This window comes from Temnothorax curvispinosus, unplaced genomic scaffold (genome assembly GCF_003070985.1).
Source record: "Temnothorax curvispinosus isolate PA1 unplaced genomic scaffold, ASM307098v1 QBEX01007309.1, whole genome shotgun sequence".
Classification (NCBI taxonomy): domain Eukaryota; kingdom Metazoa; phylum Arthropoda; class Insecta; order Hymenoptera; family Formicidae; genus Temnothorax; species Temnothorax curvispinosus.
The window spans coordinates 11,917-30,474 of record NW_020217089.1 but is presented as its reverse complement, the minus strand read 5'-3'; the positions used below and the strand labels follow the sequence as shown (position 1 = coordinate 30,474).

General features: G+C 30.9%; 1 protein-coding gene across 4 annotated transcripts; it reads right to left on the bottom strand.

Moving 5' to 3' along the window:
* Positions 1 to 2,103: 2,103 nt before the first annotated feature.
* LOC112456933 (cytochrome P450 4C1-like) lies at positions 2,104 to 18,502 on the bottom strand. Of its 4 annotated transcripts, XM_025019751.1 has the most exons (14): positions 16,296 to 16,621; positions 16,025 to 16,046; positions 12,433 to 12,653; positions 8,937 to 9,046; positions 8,622 to 8,712; positions 7,494 to 7,679; positions 7,250 to 7,343; positions 5,115 to 5,217; positions 4,823 to 4,928; positions 4,507 to 4,613; positions 4,358 to 4,426; positions 3,951 to 4,119; positions 3,353 to 3,532; positions 2,104 to 3,277 (listed from the first exon to the last, which is right to left on the bottom strand). In XM_025019751.1, exons 3-14 carry the CDS (start codon positions 12,584 to 12,586, stop codon positions 3,084 to 3,086), a joined length of 1,563 nt encoding a protein of 520 aa, XP_024875519.1. In that variant the 5' UTR covers positions 12,587 to 12,653; positions 16,025 to 16,046; positions 16,296 to 16,621; the 3' UTR covers positions 2,104 to 3,083. The 4 variants fall into 4 exon arrangements, with proteins under 4 accessions (XP_024875519.1, XP_024875518.1, XP_024875517.1 ...); XM_025019750.1 differs by lacking the exons at positions 16,025 to 16,046; positions 16,296 to 16,621 and adding an exon at positions 18,430 to 18,502; XM_025019749.1 differs by lacking the exon at positions 16,025 to 16,046.
* Between the last annotated feature and the right edge of the window lie 56 nt (positions 18,503 to 18,558).

Here is an 18,558-nt window from a genome sequence, read left to right as displayed (position 1 = left end):
ATATTTTTGAGGTATAATTATTAAATATATTCGGGGGGGTCAGGTTATACTTTAAAACCCAAAAAATAGTCTGGGATTTTTATTTCTGGATTAAATAAATGCTAAAATTAGAGATTAAACAAATTTCAAGTTGCCTAAAAGATATTTTTTTGATTTATTTTTTTGCAAATGTCATAGGTTGCGCAGTAGCGAAATAACCGCAAACCCTCTGCCTGACTTAGGATTCTAGATTCACCAATTAATAAAATATTATTTTTTTGTTATTTTAACTTGCCTAAAATACATTCCCTAAATTCGTCGTCAGCTCTCCGACTAATACTCCGTCCAACGAGAGATCATGGTTGATCAAACATAAATAACGATAGGGCACAGAGCCGCAACGAGGTGTTTGCGTTAAGTAATTTTTATTTTTAATAGTGCAGTGGACAATATTAAAAATAAAAATAATTTAACGCGAACACCTTGTTACAGCTCTGTGCCCTATCGTTATTTATGCCTGATCAACCATGATTTCTTGTTAAACGGAGTATAAATGTTTGTGTATATGCATAATTAAATTAATTTTAAATATTTAGTTTACGCAACTAATTGCTTATTTCACTAAATTTTATTACTAATATAACTAAATTTTATTATTTTTGATATTATCTATTACAAGATAAATATACTTTATAAACTATATATTGCTTCTTCATAGAGGAAGCTTTGTTTTCGTGAATTTTGTATATGAACTTTCGATTGCGTTTAAGTTGGGTTTAGTCAACCAAATTTAAAAAAAATTATATATGAAATAGGGGTAGATGAAACCAACGAAGAGATTGGTTTTTGAGTTTTTTCTGCCAATATGTTCAGATTGTTGTAAAACGTCGAAATATCGCTTAAAAAAAAAAATGTCCGTATTTGTGTGTGTGTATGTGCAGATTTAATGTCTGTGGTTGCTCTAACTTCCGCAAATATTGAGATATCGGGCTGTTTTTTTTTTAATCGATAGAATATCATTCAAGGAAGGTTGGTATTGAATTTGGCGATGATCGGTAAAGGGGTTCTTTTTTAAAAAAATTTTGAATTTTTTTAGAAATGTCCGTGGTTGCTCTAACTTCCACAAATTTGGAAATATCGATCTATTTCTAATTTTATTATATTTTTTAGTCTTTTCTACCTCTATTTCATATATAACATATATAATTTTATAAGATTTGGTTGATTAGACCCAGCTTTATACGCGATCAAAGGTCCATAATTTTGATCGCATATAAAGCTAAGTCTAATCAACCGAATTTAAAAGAATTATATATGAAATAGGGGTAGAAAAGACCGAAGTAAAAATTGTTTTTTTGAGTTTTCGATGCCAATGTGTTGCTTATGTTCGAAAACGTCGAATTTAAATTTTTTGAGGATCGGTTATGAAGATTGGCTATCCACACATCAAATAACTTAGGGTAGATAGGCGAATTGGATTAATATAAACTGTAAGACAATTTTCGTTAGTATTTTATTTTAAACGAGCAATTTTATCGTGCTAATTAGTAATCCGATTTGCCTTGGTCTACCCTATACATTTTTTAGGCAGAAATCGGTAACCCTTTCACTAATCTTCGCCAAATTTGAAACAACCTCCCTTTAATGATACCTTATATATAAGATTACGTGTATGATTTGTACACTTTTTAGGCAAAAATTGGTAACTCCTTCACCGATCATTGCTAAATTCAACACCAACCTACCTTTAATAATACTCTATCCATAAAAAAAAAAATTTAACTTGATATCTCAAAATTTGCGGAAATTAGAGTAATCATGTAGATTTTTTTAGATAGAAATCGGTAATCCCTTTATTATTGGCAATTTTTCTAATTCTATTATATTCTTCAGTTTTTTCTACCCTTATTTCATATATAATTCTTTAAAATTTGGTTAACCAGTTCTTGAGTTATAGAAATTTTGGTAAATTTGGCACACACACACACACACACACACACACACGTACAACATACGGAGATTTTTTAAAATTACGATTTTCCGACGTTTTAGAACATTCTGAACACATTGGCATCGAAAACTAGAAGAACAATTTTTTTCTTTGGTCTTTTCTACCCCTATTTCATATATAATTCTTTAAAATTTGGTTGATTAGACGTAGCTTTATATACGATCAATGATCCATATACGTTTATGAAAACAAAGCTTCCTCTATGAGTGTGTTTCTCCCAAAGTAAAGAAACACAGATCAGCATTATGACACAAAAAAGAAAATGCTGTGGGCGTTACATACGAAAGTAATTGTACTTCTTTAACTATACCGGCCACGCAAGAACAAGGACTAAATAAAAAGATAATAAATAATTCCGATATTGAAGAAGAAAACATTATTTTAGTTGATCTTAAAACGTCAGGCTTTGAACAAAATAGCGAAATATTACAAATTGCTGTAAAATATGGCTCTTCAATCTTTGCAACATATGTACAGCCAATACAGGAAATATCTGCTGCAGCTACGGAAGCCAATGATCTGAGAAATTATTGTGGCACTCTCATGTATCATGGTGCAGAAGTCCCATCTGTTTCTCTTCGTGTTGCAATGAAAAATTTTTCTTGTATTTTTTAAGAAATGTTACATTGCAATGCACAATTTGAACATTGATGGTCCCAAATTGTATGATGTCATCAAGTTTTGTAATTTGCAATCAGATTTTTCAGGAATTATTATAAGTTTGTAATTGTTATAAGTTTGTATAATTGTTACATAATATGTAATAAGTATATCGTACATACTGTTATATTGCACGTATGCAAGTTGCATTCCAGATTATATCACACAAAAATAAATTGCACACACGACTATATATATTGCACATATAAATATAGTAAAACCATAGGAACGTTTGGTACATGTACCATTATTGAATATATTAATAAAATAATTATTTATTATTTACATATTTTATATTTATTACAATATATTATATTTATATTTTAATTTTGTAAGCGATAATAACATGTGTAGAAAGTGTTACTATTACGACGCGCTGTGATAATCGTTTTGTAAGCAAATAAAGCCTTCCTTTTGTCTTTTATGATCTTCGTTAAGGCGATATTTGCTTCACAGGGATACATTCCGTTTTACAGACAGGAATAAATTTTACACGAAGTTGAGCAACGCGAATTACCAAATCAGCCTTCAGCTGAAGATTCTTTAAATAATCAATGGGCTCCAAGTAGAAATTGTGTACCAGAGGAGCTATCATTGCCTTCAATTCCAGCATAGCATATCGTTGGCCTATAATTTGGTATGTATTGTAATCTTTTTATATAACACTGCAATATATATTAAATATAAAAAGATGCAGCTTACCGATGCAGTTACGTGGTCCAGCACTAAACGGCAAATACGAATAAGGATGACGATTTTGAATCCTCTCTGGCAAGAATCTATCAGGATCAAACACTTCTGGATTTGACCAAAAATTTGGATCTCTGTGGACTGCGTAAATAATAAGATCCACGACTGTGCCAGCAGGAACTATATATGACTCTGAAAAGTATATTATACAATAATAATTACAAATAATAATTAAAAACTTTATTAAAGTTTTATCATTAATTACACATCATATACAACATGCAAATAGATGTCTATAGTTTGCATAATAAAAATGTAATTTAATTAATGTTTAAATTTTTTTAAGTATTATTTGTTTAATATTTCTGAAAATATTGTACATTGTATTAGATGTAACTTTGTGTATAAAAAATTTTGAAATGTTATAGATATAAACTCATCAATAAAAATATAGAAATACTAAGATATATGTTACAAATGTATAAGAATAATACTGTATTTTATATTATTTTATATGTACATTGTATATGTACATATACTGATACATTTGATTATATGTAGCGTAATATATTTAAAAAAATGTACAATAAAAAATTGGATAGATGCATACGTAATTTTACATCTTCCCCAGGAATTCGTGATATAAAAAAGACGCTGGGATATAAGCGCAAGGCTTCCTTTATACATCTCTCTAAATATGGTAAATCTTGCAATAATTTCATAGTAAATTTATCCCCATGCTCTTGAAATGCAGTATCGACTTCGTTTCTGACACGATCCTGTATCATTATTGTTAATTAAAAAGTTGTCTCTTGTAATTGTGATGTTTTTATTTAGAAACAAACATATTCCGAGAAATTACAAAAATAATTATTTTACAAATGTCTTGATTAATTTGTTTGAAATATATGTATATGCATAAAATACATTTGATATTGATATATCTTTAATAAATAACTTCTAGGATCAATTAATTTCTTTGTTTAAGAATGACGGCTTACACTTGACGATAAATACCTGAATGTCCTTATGCTCAGCTAGTAGTGCTGAAATGAAGCACAGACCCATCGCTGTAGTATCATGACCCTATAATCGTATGTATCAATACAATATTATATATAACGATAAACCAAGCAATAAACAAGAAAAGTGACAAAAGCATATACCTCAAACATAAAAGTATCGACTTCTTCCCTGATATCTGAATCGGTCATTAGGCCATCACGGGATGCCGCTATTAGAAGATCCAACATTGCAAGCCGTTTTTTTTTTACTAAATATGTCAATATGTGAAAATCAATTTAATAGCCCAATTTTTCTATGACGTTTTCATTACATAACATTGACTACGTTGAAAATTTAAATTACATTTTAGTTTTTAAATTTAGTTTAGATTTTAAATTACATAATATTATTAAATTGTTTTATAATATTAAACTGACAGTATTTAAAGAACAGCTAATATATAATTACATTACATACTTCCTATTGGTTCTGCGTCATCTCTCTCTGCCGATGTGTCATTACTAAAGCTCTTCAAGTATTGACCATTAGTGCGATCATGATAAAATTTTCTTTCAGCAATAATCTATGTAAATACAACATTATAATGTTTCTTTAATGTTTTAAATTAATGCATTAATAATGTGATATTAACATTTATAAATTATTTGATAATAATTATCTTACGTTTCTATATGATAGACGTGAAATATTTTAATTATATTCAAAGTTGATAATGTCTGAATATAATATTAAGTATTTTTACACGTACTCGTTCAGTAAATCCATGTAATATCTTCAGAATCTTTCTTTGCTCTCTACCTGTCGGCGACAACCAGAATATCCAATTGATGTACAGCCATGGTCTCGTCAATCTATATCATAATTACTTAATAGTAGACATATGTTACTTTAAGAAGTCATAATAGTATAATTTGTAAAAACTTTCTTTAGTTTTTCTATAATTTTTTCTATCATTCTTACAATTAGTAATATTGATGTTACCTTATAAAAAGAGAATACATTTACAACACTAATAAAATTATGATAAAAGAATGATAAATGAATGAATGATAAAAGAATGATAAAATTATAATAAATGAATAAAAGAATCTTATATTACGAGGATTGATACGAAAGTAATGCCTTCTAATTTTTTTATTTCAAATCTGGCGCCGTAGAAAATTTTGCGTTTCACTGAGGTGTTACTTAAAGTTTCTAGTTGCACTATGTTGAGTGGTGTTGTGTTCATTTACGTGAGTGTGTCATACGAGCAGTTCGAACTGGTGTGTGTTTCAAATTCGTCACAGACCAGGGTGATGGTGGTTGAATTTCTTACCGTGGAAAAAGTGAGTTTCAATGGCTGCGTTCGGCGGAGAAAGCAGCTCAATGAGCGCTCAATGATTCTTTATTACGATTGGTTTCTACACTTATTAGTCCCAGGGAAGAACTAAAGGCAAGGTCCAATCATTTTAAAAAATCACTGATCGCTTACTGAATAGCTTTTACTTTCTTTGTATTTCAATAGTATTGCGTACAAGTACTAAATTATCCGGAATACAATTTTGCAAAATATTAAAGTACATAGCTTATTCATAGCGCATGAAATAAATATTTAAGTTTATTCATTTTTAACATTTATACGGGAGAATATTTGTTTATACTCTTTACAACTTCCTAATCTACTGGCATTACGTTAGGAAGCTGTAAACAGCACTGAAATTTTACTCCTACCTATGTAGTTGCATATTCCTCAAAGATGCAGTTTTAGATTGCAATAAAAGCCTGTACAATACGGCTGTGAGTAAAACGAACCAGCGACATACTGAATACTTTTATCCTAACCAATACTAATAGAACAACAAGCTAATCGAGTTAAAAATAGTGTAACGCTTGAAGAATAACTTACATAAAGCATTAAGGGGGGAGTCTCATGTAACCGGTCAAAAAAATCGAGAAAATTTGATTACATAAATCATTAGTATAATACCTCTAGAATATGTTCCCAAAGTTCCAGAGCAAAATTCGAACTTGAAATAGGCGATTTTATACCTGAGCGTTATGCAAGTAAAGCGCGCGCTCCGAGAACTTGAAACTTTAAACGCGATTTTCTCAAAAGCATGTTTTTCAAATTGGTGTGCAAGATTACTCATGAACTATTCGACCAATCGACTTGCCCTTTGGCGTGCATGTAGATAACTAAATACCATTGTATGTAAACCTACTTGTTTAGTCATTTTATCAAATTAAATAACTTTTATTGCAATAATTAAAGCCAAAATTTTTCCGTAAAAATCGAATTTTTTTTTCTAAGTTCTGTTATTTTTTTAATTTTGCATTTTTTACTGAACAAATAGGTTTACCGACAATCGTATCTTATAATAAAAGTTGAAAAATTTTGTATTTTTGGTTCAGTGATTATATTAATTGCAGGCGCAATGCTGCACACCAATTGTGAAGTCCGGCGCCGCGGCCTTTGAGAATAGGCTTTGTTGCTACTTATAAATAAAGAATTTTGCAATGAAAAAATATTTTTTTACATCTATAAATGTTGCTAAAACCGTTACCCAAGTTTTAATAAGTTTTATTTTAATGTCTCTTTAAAAAAAATTCCAGAAAATTGCCTTGTTTTCAGCGTTTTACATGAGGCTTCCCCCTTAAGAAATTTCTGAAAAGCACGTTTACCTCATAAAAACTATAATATTGCTAGGAAATGAACAAAATTTATGCAAAACGTCAGATATAGAACTATGAATAATTTCATGGTATTTACAAGAGCGCTTTTAACCATATAGCTTTGTTAAATATAACGAGTAGCATATTGCGCACACTGGCATATTGCGCACACTGGCATATTCCCTCTTGTTACCCTATTATAGTTTTACTTATTATTCTTTTATAAATTACCTATGAGTAACAAGTTTGCCCATGCGATTAACCGCTTTTCGATACCGCTGCTGAAACTCACCAAGGCCTTGTAGAGAAGTGCCCATGGCAGTTTCTGCAAACGCATTTATAAACATATATTATTATAATACATAATATTATATATACATTGTGTATATCGATATTTTCAATAAAGATATTGTATTTTTTGTCTTATTTTATTCAACAATAAGAATAAAATTTTGTACAATTATAAATATCATACCACATATTGCATTCAGCGTATGTTCACTAAAGAATGGTACTAAATCTTTTACAACTGTTCCTCCAGTTTTTTTTAATGAGTTAGTCATGCTTTTGCCTTCCTCTATCAAAATTTCAACAAACTGCTGCAATATATTAAAATGAAATGTGGGGGTTAATATCTTTCGTCGCAAATGCCACTTGGCGCCTAAAACATAAAGAATATAATGCATAAATGTAAGATAACGACGCACAGTGGGATGAAATGCAAATCTAGCTGAACAAAACTAAAAAAATCAATATTTTTAAATAAATTAAATAACATAGTAAAGTATTATTTATACTTGTATAATGCAGATTCTATCATAATAATGCCGGTAAAATATTCTGATGTTGTTATAACAAAGCCCATAATAACAGTTTCTCAGATCAACTAGTTATTGGAAAATTATATTATGTTTTTACATAATTATATATTATATGTAGAAAAGTAAGAACAAAGAGGATTTAGGAAAGAGATCTAGACTAAGAAAAAGGAAAAGGATTTGAGCTCGCGCAAAGCGCGGGCAAAAAATTTAGTTTTTAGATATTTTAACAAAACTGTTCTTTCTGTGTTCCAAAATAAAATCTACGTTGAAAGGCCGAAGATTGTTTTCAGAAGTAGTAATAGCGTTGAGAGTGAGATCAACCGAGAAGGAACATAAAAAAAAAAACATTGGACTGAATAAGTTGTAAATAAACCCCTAAAAATTATAAAAGCAAAATTTGGAAATTTTTTGAACAGATCTTTGTATATCGTGTCGAAGCTTCATTCATAAAAATGATTGCACATGTATTTACATCAGGCATGGTCAACCCCGAGCTCCGGAGCAACGATGCTTCCCCTTTTCTATCCACGGAGAGTGGGGGAAAGGGGTTCCTTCACTGTATGAATTAAGTTTAGCAGACTTGCCTGATTTATATTTATATCAAAATTCTACACTTATTACTTTATAAGCAGAAGAATATTATTGTATATCGTTTGTAATATATATTTAACTATTTAAATTTCATAACAAAGAAGTTTACCATATTTTGTTATGACCATAATCGAAATTTAAAACAAAACTTAATAAAGCATGCAGTATTTATGTTAATATAATTTTATTACCTCCACTAGTGAGAAGACCAGTACCAAACCAAGGATGTAAAGTATCATAAATAAAACTCTTTTCAATATGTTTTGCGCTGCTTAATATTGTCTGAAATTACAGGATTTATTAAAGTTGTTTTATTCAGACTAATATGTAAAAGATATAATAGATAATTAATTAATTAATTTCAAAAGTATTTTATAAATATTTAATTACCTCTAATAAGTTTTTTACGTATAAACATGTTTTTGCAAATTAAAAATACAATAAACATCTTATCGTTAATGTATCAATAATAAAAATAAAATAAAATGTTTTTGATATTTTATTACCTCTAAATCATCCGGATGACGGATGAGTACTACGGGATAAAAGCTTTCCCAAACTTTGAAAATGGGATAGTATTGGTCAGGTATGGTACCCAGAGTCTTCCATAGTTCCTCTAATAAACATATGTATACGTTTACTACGTAAACTCACAAAATATTATAAATATTGATTGAAAAATATACGATTGACTATAGCGTTGTGTTAAAAATATTCCTACTATATCTACTGTATCTCAAATAACATGAATAATTCAGCAAATAAATGTTATCGCTTAAAAAACATTAATAAACTTTTACTAATTTAATTATGAAAAGAAATCAAGGTAAAAGTTTACAATAACTAACACAGCTTGGATTACTTTGACCTTGACATATGTTGTCAAGGTCACCCTCCTGAGTGACCTTCAGAAGGTTTTAGTCGGCGGTCGCTGCTTATTAAAAAGTTATAAACAAAAAAAGTTTGGAAAATATAGCAGCTATTTTGAGTATTGAAAGGCATAAACGACTAATATTACGTTTTTTTTTAAAGCAGAGAATACTTTATTTCGCGAAAAAGTCGCTGCTTTACCAAAACACAACATTTAAAGCAGTAAATTGTTGATAAATTGAAGTCTTTTTGTTAAAGCAGAGAATACTTTATTTTGCAAAAAAGTCGCTGCTTTACCAAAACACATTTAAAGCAGTAAATCGCTGATCACTAACCTACATAGGTTAGTTGACGCGCTTTAAAAGTATTTAAGTGTTTAAAGCGCGTTAACTAACCTATCCTTTATAAAAATTTTTCACCGTTTTTGCACCGTTTTTGGACCGCGAGAACGGTCAGTTTGAGTAGTAAAAACGTGCATTTGGTTCAATGAGTACGACCCGTTTTTGAGGCGCAAAGGGTCCCTTTTTGCTTAAAAACGAGTGGTTAAAGCGGATTGCGTACGAGTATATCCGAGTAGTAATAACGTATTCTTATGAGTATTTTTGAGTGGTAAATAGGTGCTGTGTGCGATATCGGTCCAATGCTACGTGCCAGTATCGAGCCAGTATCGAGCCGACACTGATTTCCGATATTCACCCGACATTAAAAAAAATTATTTGTTTTGAAATTTTATTACTATTTTTTAACTAAATTTGTTTCTTAAGATGCAGTCTCTGATTATAAATATTTTCTCGTATTTAAAAACACATATAAAAACACACTTACCTCAGTGGGATTCGAACTCGGGACCTCTGGATCGTGAGCCAACTGCCTTACGTGGTAGACTACTTCTTAATTTGATATAAGTGTTATATATAATCTACATATGTCATAACCAGCGCGAATATATAATTTTTTAAAAATTATCTTAAGAAACAAATTTAGTTTAAAAAAAGTATTAAAATTTTAAATTGGACATATGATATAATTTCTTAATCGGGTGAATATCAGAAACCAGTGCCTGGTTATTACAAAATTTTGTGTTCGTAAATATATTTATAAAGTTAAAACATCCTTATCAAATCCTTACAAGGGCCTTATTAGGTAAAAATAAGGAAACCTTTCTTATGGAATCCCTAGTAAATAATGATCGGAACCTCATTAGGTTAAAATAAAGAAACCTTTCTTATGGCATCCCTAATAACTAATGATCGGGGCCTTATGTTATGTAAGGCCATCCCTAACAAATTTCTACACGGGATATTGCACTTATAGAAACGTTCAATGCAAATTTCTCGCGAATATTTGAATATTACATCGTACCACTTATCTATATCAGTGAAGAATAAATAATGTAAGTACTAAAACATTTAACCCTTACGGTACACTTTGAAAAGGTTTTTAAGTTTGTAGAATAAATGTACTTCAATTTAGAGATAAGGAGGAGATAAGGAGTGGGAGTCTTTCAGAATTTATGAGAAATTTTGATGGATAGAAATCGAGCTGACTCTAAGTCCCCCTGTATGTACCATAAGGGTTAAAATCGGGCGAAATCCGCGGATATTTTCTTGTGAGTAAAAAAGGAACGTACTAACGTATTGTCACTCATCAACTGAAAAATGAGTATTGAAAACGGACAACCTACTGTGTCCTCATTCTTGTGGGTAAAAAAGGAACGTATTAACGTGTTGTCACTCATCGATTAAAAAACGTGTATTAAAAACGGACAATCTACTCAAAAATACTCATACGCATACTCGCGTATACTCATCATGTTCTTTCGCAGTAGACTGCGCGTGCTTAAGAGTGCAAGAAACGGACACAAAAATGATAAAACGGGCTAAAAACGGGCTAAAAACGATCTATATGAGGTATAAAAGCGGTGCAATATTTTTGTAAGGGATATATGCACCTATATATGCTATAGTTTCCAAACTTTTTTTGTTAATAACTTTTTAACGAATAGCGAGCGACGGCTAAAACCTTCTGAAGGTCACTCGGGGTCATGACCTTGACAACATATATCAAGGTCATTGAAATCGGTGAGGTCGCCAAACTTTTTTTTGTTAATAACTTTTTAATAAGCAGCGACCGCCGATTAAGTTATAAGGAAAAGTTACTCAGTATTATGTCCTTGACAACATATGTCAAGGTCAAAGTAATCCGAGCTGTGTTAGTTATTGTAAACTTTTACCAAAATCAATATGCCAATAACATCAGTAATTATCCCTTAAACACATATGTTGGGTATGCCATACCCGGTCGGTTCTTTAACCCTTAGTCTGTAAACCTGGGTCGTTTTCGTCCGGGCGAAAATCAAATGTAGTTGTAACTTTTGAAAACGGGTAGAGAAGGCGCCACTGCGCATCCGTGCCAGACTAGAGTCAAGCTCAACAGGGTCTTCTTTTCCCGCTAATTTTTCCAAGCCTGTTCCCTTGGCAGTGGTTTCGCTAGATAGTAGATAGGGACAGTGGGAATCTCGTAAAAAAAAAGTTATGCTCCCCGAGAACCCGCCTACCGAGTTTCAAGGCGCCACACAGTGGGGCGAACGCCTCATTTTTCGGTCATTTGCCTATAACTTCTACATTTTTCAATGAAATGACTTGAAACTTGACATAAATAATGTACGATTATTATACATTTAGTGTATGAAATCAAAATTATTTAATTAACAATTTTTCATAAAACGCATAAATGATTTTTTAATTTTTTAAATACTTTTTAGTTTTTTTTGAAAAATCGATTCTATTTTTAAAAAAATTTTTTTATTTTATACTTTTTTAGTGCTTTATTAAGGTATCTGGCACACAATTTAAAAAAAAAGAAGTTAAAATTGATGCACAGGACGCAAAGTTGAAATACGCGAGTCGGGTATGGCATACCCACGTTATGTATTGATGGTACTGACTGGACAGTATGTGTTTAAAGGTTATATATATATATCTCATCAGAAAGGAATGCTGCTAATATTACATTTAAAAATTTGTGTACAAAAACGAACCAAGAGACACAGTAGTGTCTCGCGCCAAGATCGGGACACTACAGTGTATATTTATATTAATTTACGCAAATGTATAAGAAATTTTAACTTACCTTGTGAACCAAGAAATTGGAATGCATTTCCAATAATGGGATGACCTGGTGGTCCTGGTATCAGATTGATAAGTCGTCCGTTCTTTCCATGATGCACATAATAATTATACATCAATAGAATAAGAATAAGTAATATCAATATAGTAGTGATCATCGTTTGTTGACCAAATAATTAGCCAGTTTAATCAAGTTCCGTCTCCTTCAGCTCTCTTCTTTTAGTTCTTAAATTACATAAATAATTAAAAATGTATTATTTGCTTCAAGATAAAATTTCATTACATTCCTTATATTTTATATGCGTTTGGTAAATAAAAAATTAAACCCAAGTGGTACGTATCTTTGTATTCCCATTTATGGATCTTCCTATTTTAACCTAAGTAGTAGTAGTTTTAATTCTTCTTAAAAGAATAATATCATAAAATTGTGTTACCTTACTGAACCCAAGTGATATGTAAAAATTAATAAAATGTTAAAAATTTATTTAAAAAAGAAATAGATAATTATTTCACAGAAAAGACACTTTCCAATTGCGTACAATCGCGCGACTTCAGGCGCCACTCACGCCTAAACCAGCCTAAACTATTGATTTTAGAGAAATGCCCTTACAAATTTTTTTATAGGGAATTTAATTCTCTAAAAAATGTCTGTGTGTGTGTGTGTGTGTATGTGTGCGCGCGCGCGCAATTTTCTGTATCTTGAATAGTTTTTGCAGCGTTTCGAGTAAAATGCCAAACATAGAGATATAAGTATGGAGTGCGCAAGCAAGCAGAAAAAGCGATATAGGAATAGAAAGACACTGTCTTTTCACGATACAGGAATAAAAAGAGAAAGCTGCCCGTATGGCCTCTTCTGTCTTTGTCTGGAGCCCATATGCAGCGTTCTTTTTCTATTCCTATATCGCAGCCTCTATACGCGCGCCAATATATGACTCGCGCACTCTAGTCTTATAGGTATCTCTATGATGTCGAAAGAGGCCAATTTTTGATGGTTCTTATTTTTGTTGCAAAAACGGGGTTGACGAACCATAAAATTGATATGTTTATTTCAGTGCCATTTATTATCAAATGGCACATCAATTAAGCTCCCGAATTCAAATTCGATTTAAAACCGTAAGTTGACCGGCCTAATAGTACTCAGTATTGAGTTGAAATCGAATTATTCTAAGTCGAAAATTCATCGAAAGTTGTGACATAAATCGACATAAATCAATCAATGAATATTTTAATATTTTTAATTAGTTTTTGATACATGTTTTTGATATCAACTTGACATCAATTTGATAAGATTTCTCGCTGGGTCAAGTTGTTCCAAATAAAAAACTTATACATTTTAAATATAACACAGCAGTTATAATAGAGGACAAACGCTAAAGTAGATAAGATATCATGTGCATATAGCTATATATGTTTATCCAGATAACACGTACGTCTTAGAAACATAGTAAAAAGATGTTTTTTTGAAGACATTTGTAAGATATAACTAAAAGACCACTTGAAAAATGTCTTCTATGAAATAATTCTTGGAGACATACTTAAAGATGTGATAAAAGACGTATTTTTCAAGACTTAAAAAAGACGTCTTTTATCACATCTTTAAGTATGTCTCCAAAAATCGTAAAATAATATATCTCGTTTTGCCCTATAAGTAGGAATGAACCTTGCTTGGCGTGGAAAGTTGGAAACTCGTACCAAACAATGTTTTCCAGAGAACTGTCCACGCGAAACGAGATCTACCCCAACCCACCTCTGCTTATAAAGTGAAAAGAGGTCTACCATTGTACAATTCGGGTTTTTAACTTTTCATGTGAACCGAGATCAACCCCGCGCCCCACCCTTGCTGCAGAGGGAGGAGCGGTAGCTCTAAATGGTAGTAGTTCTATTTCTTTTTAACAAAATTATTATATTATAAAATTGCGTTACCTAATTCAACTCAAGTGACATATTTTACAAAAAATGTATGAAATCTTTAAATTGCGTCAATTAGATATGTATTACCTCAAAAAATAACTTTTGCACTCTTAAAAAATTCAACCCAAGTGGTACGTATTTTTCTATTCCCATTTAAGGATTTTCCTATTTCAACCTAAGTGATAATAGCTTTAATTCTCCTTAAAAGAATAAGGTAACTCCGGTATATACGCCTCAGCTAAAGGAAACTTAATTTATCGAGTACTATTTACTATGTAAACTTAATTTATTGAGTACTATTTACTATTTACTATTTAAGGCAAATGAATTATACCAATAAAAACTTCATACTGTCTACTACTATAAAAAAAATATAAATATGAAATATTCATTCTTTGTATTTAATAAAAAAAACTTTTAAAAAACCTTGCATTTTTGCCATATATCCCAGAGAGGTGGGTTATATGACATTCATGGGTGAAATATACGCCTTATAAAAAATTACAAATAATGTTTATAAATAAAGCAATAAAATGTCATAATAAGTTATAAAATGTGTGTAAGAAGTTTATTAAGATGTAAGAATAATAAACAAATTATAAAACTGAAAAATTTAAAAAAAAATAGAAGAGCGATAAATGTATTAAAGATTATTGTTATAACGATCCAAAAAAAGAAGGAAAAAGAACACATAGGAGATTTTGAGTTTTACAAAGTGTCTGCACTATGGCATAAATCCTGCATCCTTGCCGTATATCCTAAACAGGAGGGATATACAAGGTATTAAGTTAAACAAAAAATACAAGAGCTATACACTTGTATTTTGCTGTATTCCATAATTTACTATCGCTCTACTTATGTATCATGAAATAACCATTAAACCTTTTACATTCCCTACAGTAATCATTTTACGTAGGTCGTAACACAAGATAACGCGCTTCTTACTACGGTGAGAAATCGACTCACGACAGTTTCATTAATATTAACAATATAGAACTGAAATTACAACACAATACTAATATGGCATAAAGGCACATAACAGAATAATTGCGAGCAAGTACCTTCATTCCTTCTATTTTTTCTGACATCTGCGGCGTAAAACCCCGCGCGGCGTAAATACCGGAGTTACCTTAATATTATAAAATTGTATTGCTTTACTCAATCCGAGTTATAATGTAAAAATTTATCTCAATATTATATATGTATTGTATTATAATTTATTATAAACCCTAATTTTTGTACTTTCTGTAATAATGTCGTACAAATATATATAGCATGTTTAAAACTTTGTGTAAAACTAAAATAAATTCGCCAATAAATAAATAAAAATAATAAAATTCGTAATTAAGCGACCCGACTGGTCAGTTCACATTTATTCTAATTCACAACGTTTCAACCATAATCTGGTTCTTCTCAAGTGAGATATAATTTATTACGCAACATTAGATATCATGCGTCGCCAGACGTTGTATTGCACGATGTAGTTAGGATACAACGTCTGGCGACTTATGTCTAATGTTGCGTAATAAATTATAATATCTCACTGGAGAAGGACCAAATTATGGTTGAAACGTTGTGAGTTAGAATAAATGTAAACTGACCAGTCAGGTCGCTTAATTTCAGATTTTATTATTTTTAAAACTTTCACTCATAATAATATATATTTATAATATCTATATACGTACATATCTCATTATAATATTACTCCTGAAAGAAAAAAACAATAGAGTATAAAATGCAATTATGCTTATAAAAAGTAACGGACTAGACAAACTATTCTGCATTATTCGATATCGCATTTTTATCTTTTTATCGTATGTACACAATAGAAATATACACTATATGACACTTGCTAAGTAGACTACATTAAAGTTCTGTCTTAGTTTTACATGTAGCGGAACCCGACTAAGAATCTGTGAAATAGATTGACTGTAAAATAAAGGTTTATAAACTAACCTTACGTAATATAGCGATACACACAAAATTTATAATTGCACGTATAAACTACACGAGACCTCCTATCACACTGCTACTTTCTGCGTTAAGTCAAGGGGCAATGCTGTGATTGTGCATGCATGTTGAGGGGAAAAACACTATCGTGCTGGTTCGAAGTCGTCGCACTCTGATTTGAGGTCCAGCAGATATGTAGTAATTCCACTTCTCGGACACGGACATGCACTATGTGCGATTTTACGATATATCGTTTATACCACGATTTTCTTTCCTGAATCGCAATCCGATATGCAATTTGACTTTTAATCACAAAATCGCACGAAATATAAAATTGTACCTGCGATATAAAAGTGTGCCTGCGATTTAAAATCGCAAATACAGTTCAAAATCGCACTTGTAACAGAATATTTATTTATTTAATATTTATATTAAAAAATGATAAAACAAAGTAATTTAAATGTCATAAATGCGTTTGGTTCCGATTAATAAATACGCTTATTTTTAACAGACATGATCTAACCAGTCTGTTTAAAATTTGTTTTTTTTATCAGTTCGTAAAAATTTTTGGTAATTATTTACAATAACTAACACAGCTCGGATTACTTTGACCTTGACATATGTTGTCAAGGTCACCCTCTTGAGTGACCTTCAAAAGGTTTTAGCCGGCGGTCATTGTTTATTAAAAAGTTATAAACAAAAAAAGTTTGAAAAATATAGCAGTTATTTTGAGCATTGGAAGAAATAAATGACTAAGAAATATGTCGAAATAGTTCACGCATACACTTTCCACGCGAAACGAGGTTTACTCACACCCCCCTTTTAGGGGAGGTGCGGTAGCCTCGGTAAATATTTACAATTAGAGAAATAGACAACAAGAAATTAATTGAAAAGAGGTATTTGTATTTTTGCCCCCCGAATCCAAAACTGTTGATAAAATTTGGGGGTCGCTTGTATTTTTTAAGATATCGTTAAAAAACGTATGTACTTATAATGCGTATCACTTACAATTAACTTTCATCCAATATATTCTATATAATATATCAAAGTACATGTGTGGGCGGGGGGGGCTTCGCCCCCCGCACCCTCCCATGAACACGCCTTCGGCGTATAGTAACTGTTTAAAGCGCGTCAACTAACATAGGTTTACATAGTAAACACTTAAATACTTTTAAAGCGCGTCACTAACTTACATAGGTTAGTTGACGCGCTTTAAACACTTAAATACTTTTAAAGCCCGTCACTAATCTATACGCCGAAGGCATGTCCTAAAATCAGTTAGAAGGTCCTCCTCTGCCTATTTGTGTACTGTTTATAAACATGTGTATAATACATGTGTATATATAATACGATATATTATTTACTATATACACGGATAATACGTATATATAGTACAATATAATACGAAAATACTTCAATTTATCAACAATTTACTGCTTTAAATGTTGTGTTTTGGTAAAGCAGCGATTTTCACGCGAAACGAGGTATTCTCTGCTTTAACAAAAAGACTTCAATTTATCAACAATTTACTGCTTTAAATATTGTGTTTTGCTAAAGCAGCAACTTTCAACGCAAAACGAGATATTCTCTACTTAAAAAAAAAGACGTAATATTGGTCGTTTATGCCTCTCAATACTTAAAATAACTGCTATATTTTCCAAACTTTTTTTGTTAATAACTTTTTAACGAATAACGACCGCCGACTAAAAACTTTTGAAGGTCACTCAGGAGGGTGACCTTGACAACATATGTCAAGGTCAAAGTAATCCGAGCTGTGTTAGTTATTGTAAATAATTACCAAATTTTTATTATAATTTTGTGTCATAAACGCAGTTTTAAATCACATGTCATTTTATATTATAAACACTATATTTTAAATTTCGCTGTTATATAATTTAATTTACATATACGTTATGTTATATAATTTTAAATTTTACTCCGGTAAGTTAAACGGCTTGACTGGCAAGTTTTATTAAGCAAAACACAACGACGTTTCGACCACTATTTTGGGTCCTTTTCAAGTTATTTTAACAATGCTGGAATAAAAGAATGAAAGAATATATAAAAAATTAAAAAATTAAAAATTAAACAACATTACGCGTTGAACAGATTCACGAGAATATCGGTAAATAGGACTTACATGGATCATTGTGCGTCAATCATATAAAATTCGTGGCGGGTCGGAAAAATACGACGGTCTCATGTGAAGGCCGAACAACTAATGATACATTATCGCAAAATACAGTAAACATAGAAGGAGAACTTAAAG

Coding starts and splice junctions, on each gene's coding strand:
- LOC112456933 (XM_025019750.1), bottom strand. CDS start 12,586: ATGATCACTACTATATTGATATTACTTATTCTTATTCTATTGATGTAT. Junction 7,344..7,493: donor TACGCTGAATGCAATATGTG/GTATGATATTTA, acceptor ATGCGTTTGCAG/AAACTGCCATGGGCACTTCT. Junction 4,120..4,357: donor CTGAGCATAAGGACATTCAG/GTATTTATCGTC, acceptor ATAATGATACAG/GATCGTGTCAGAAACGAAGT.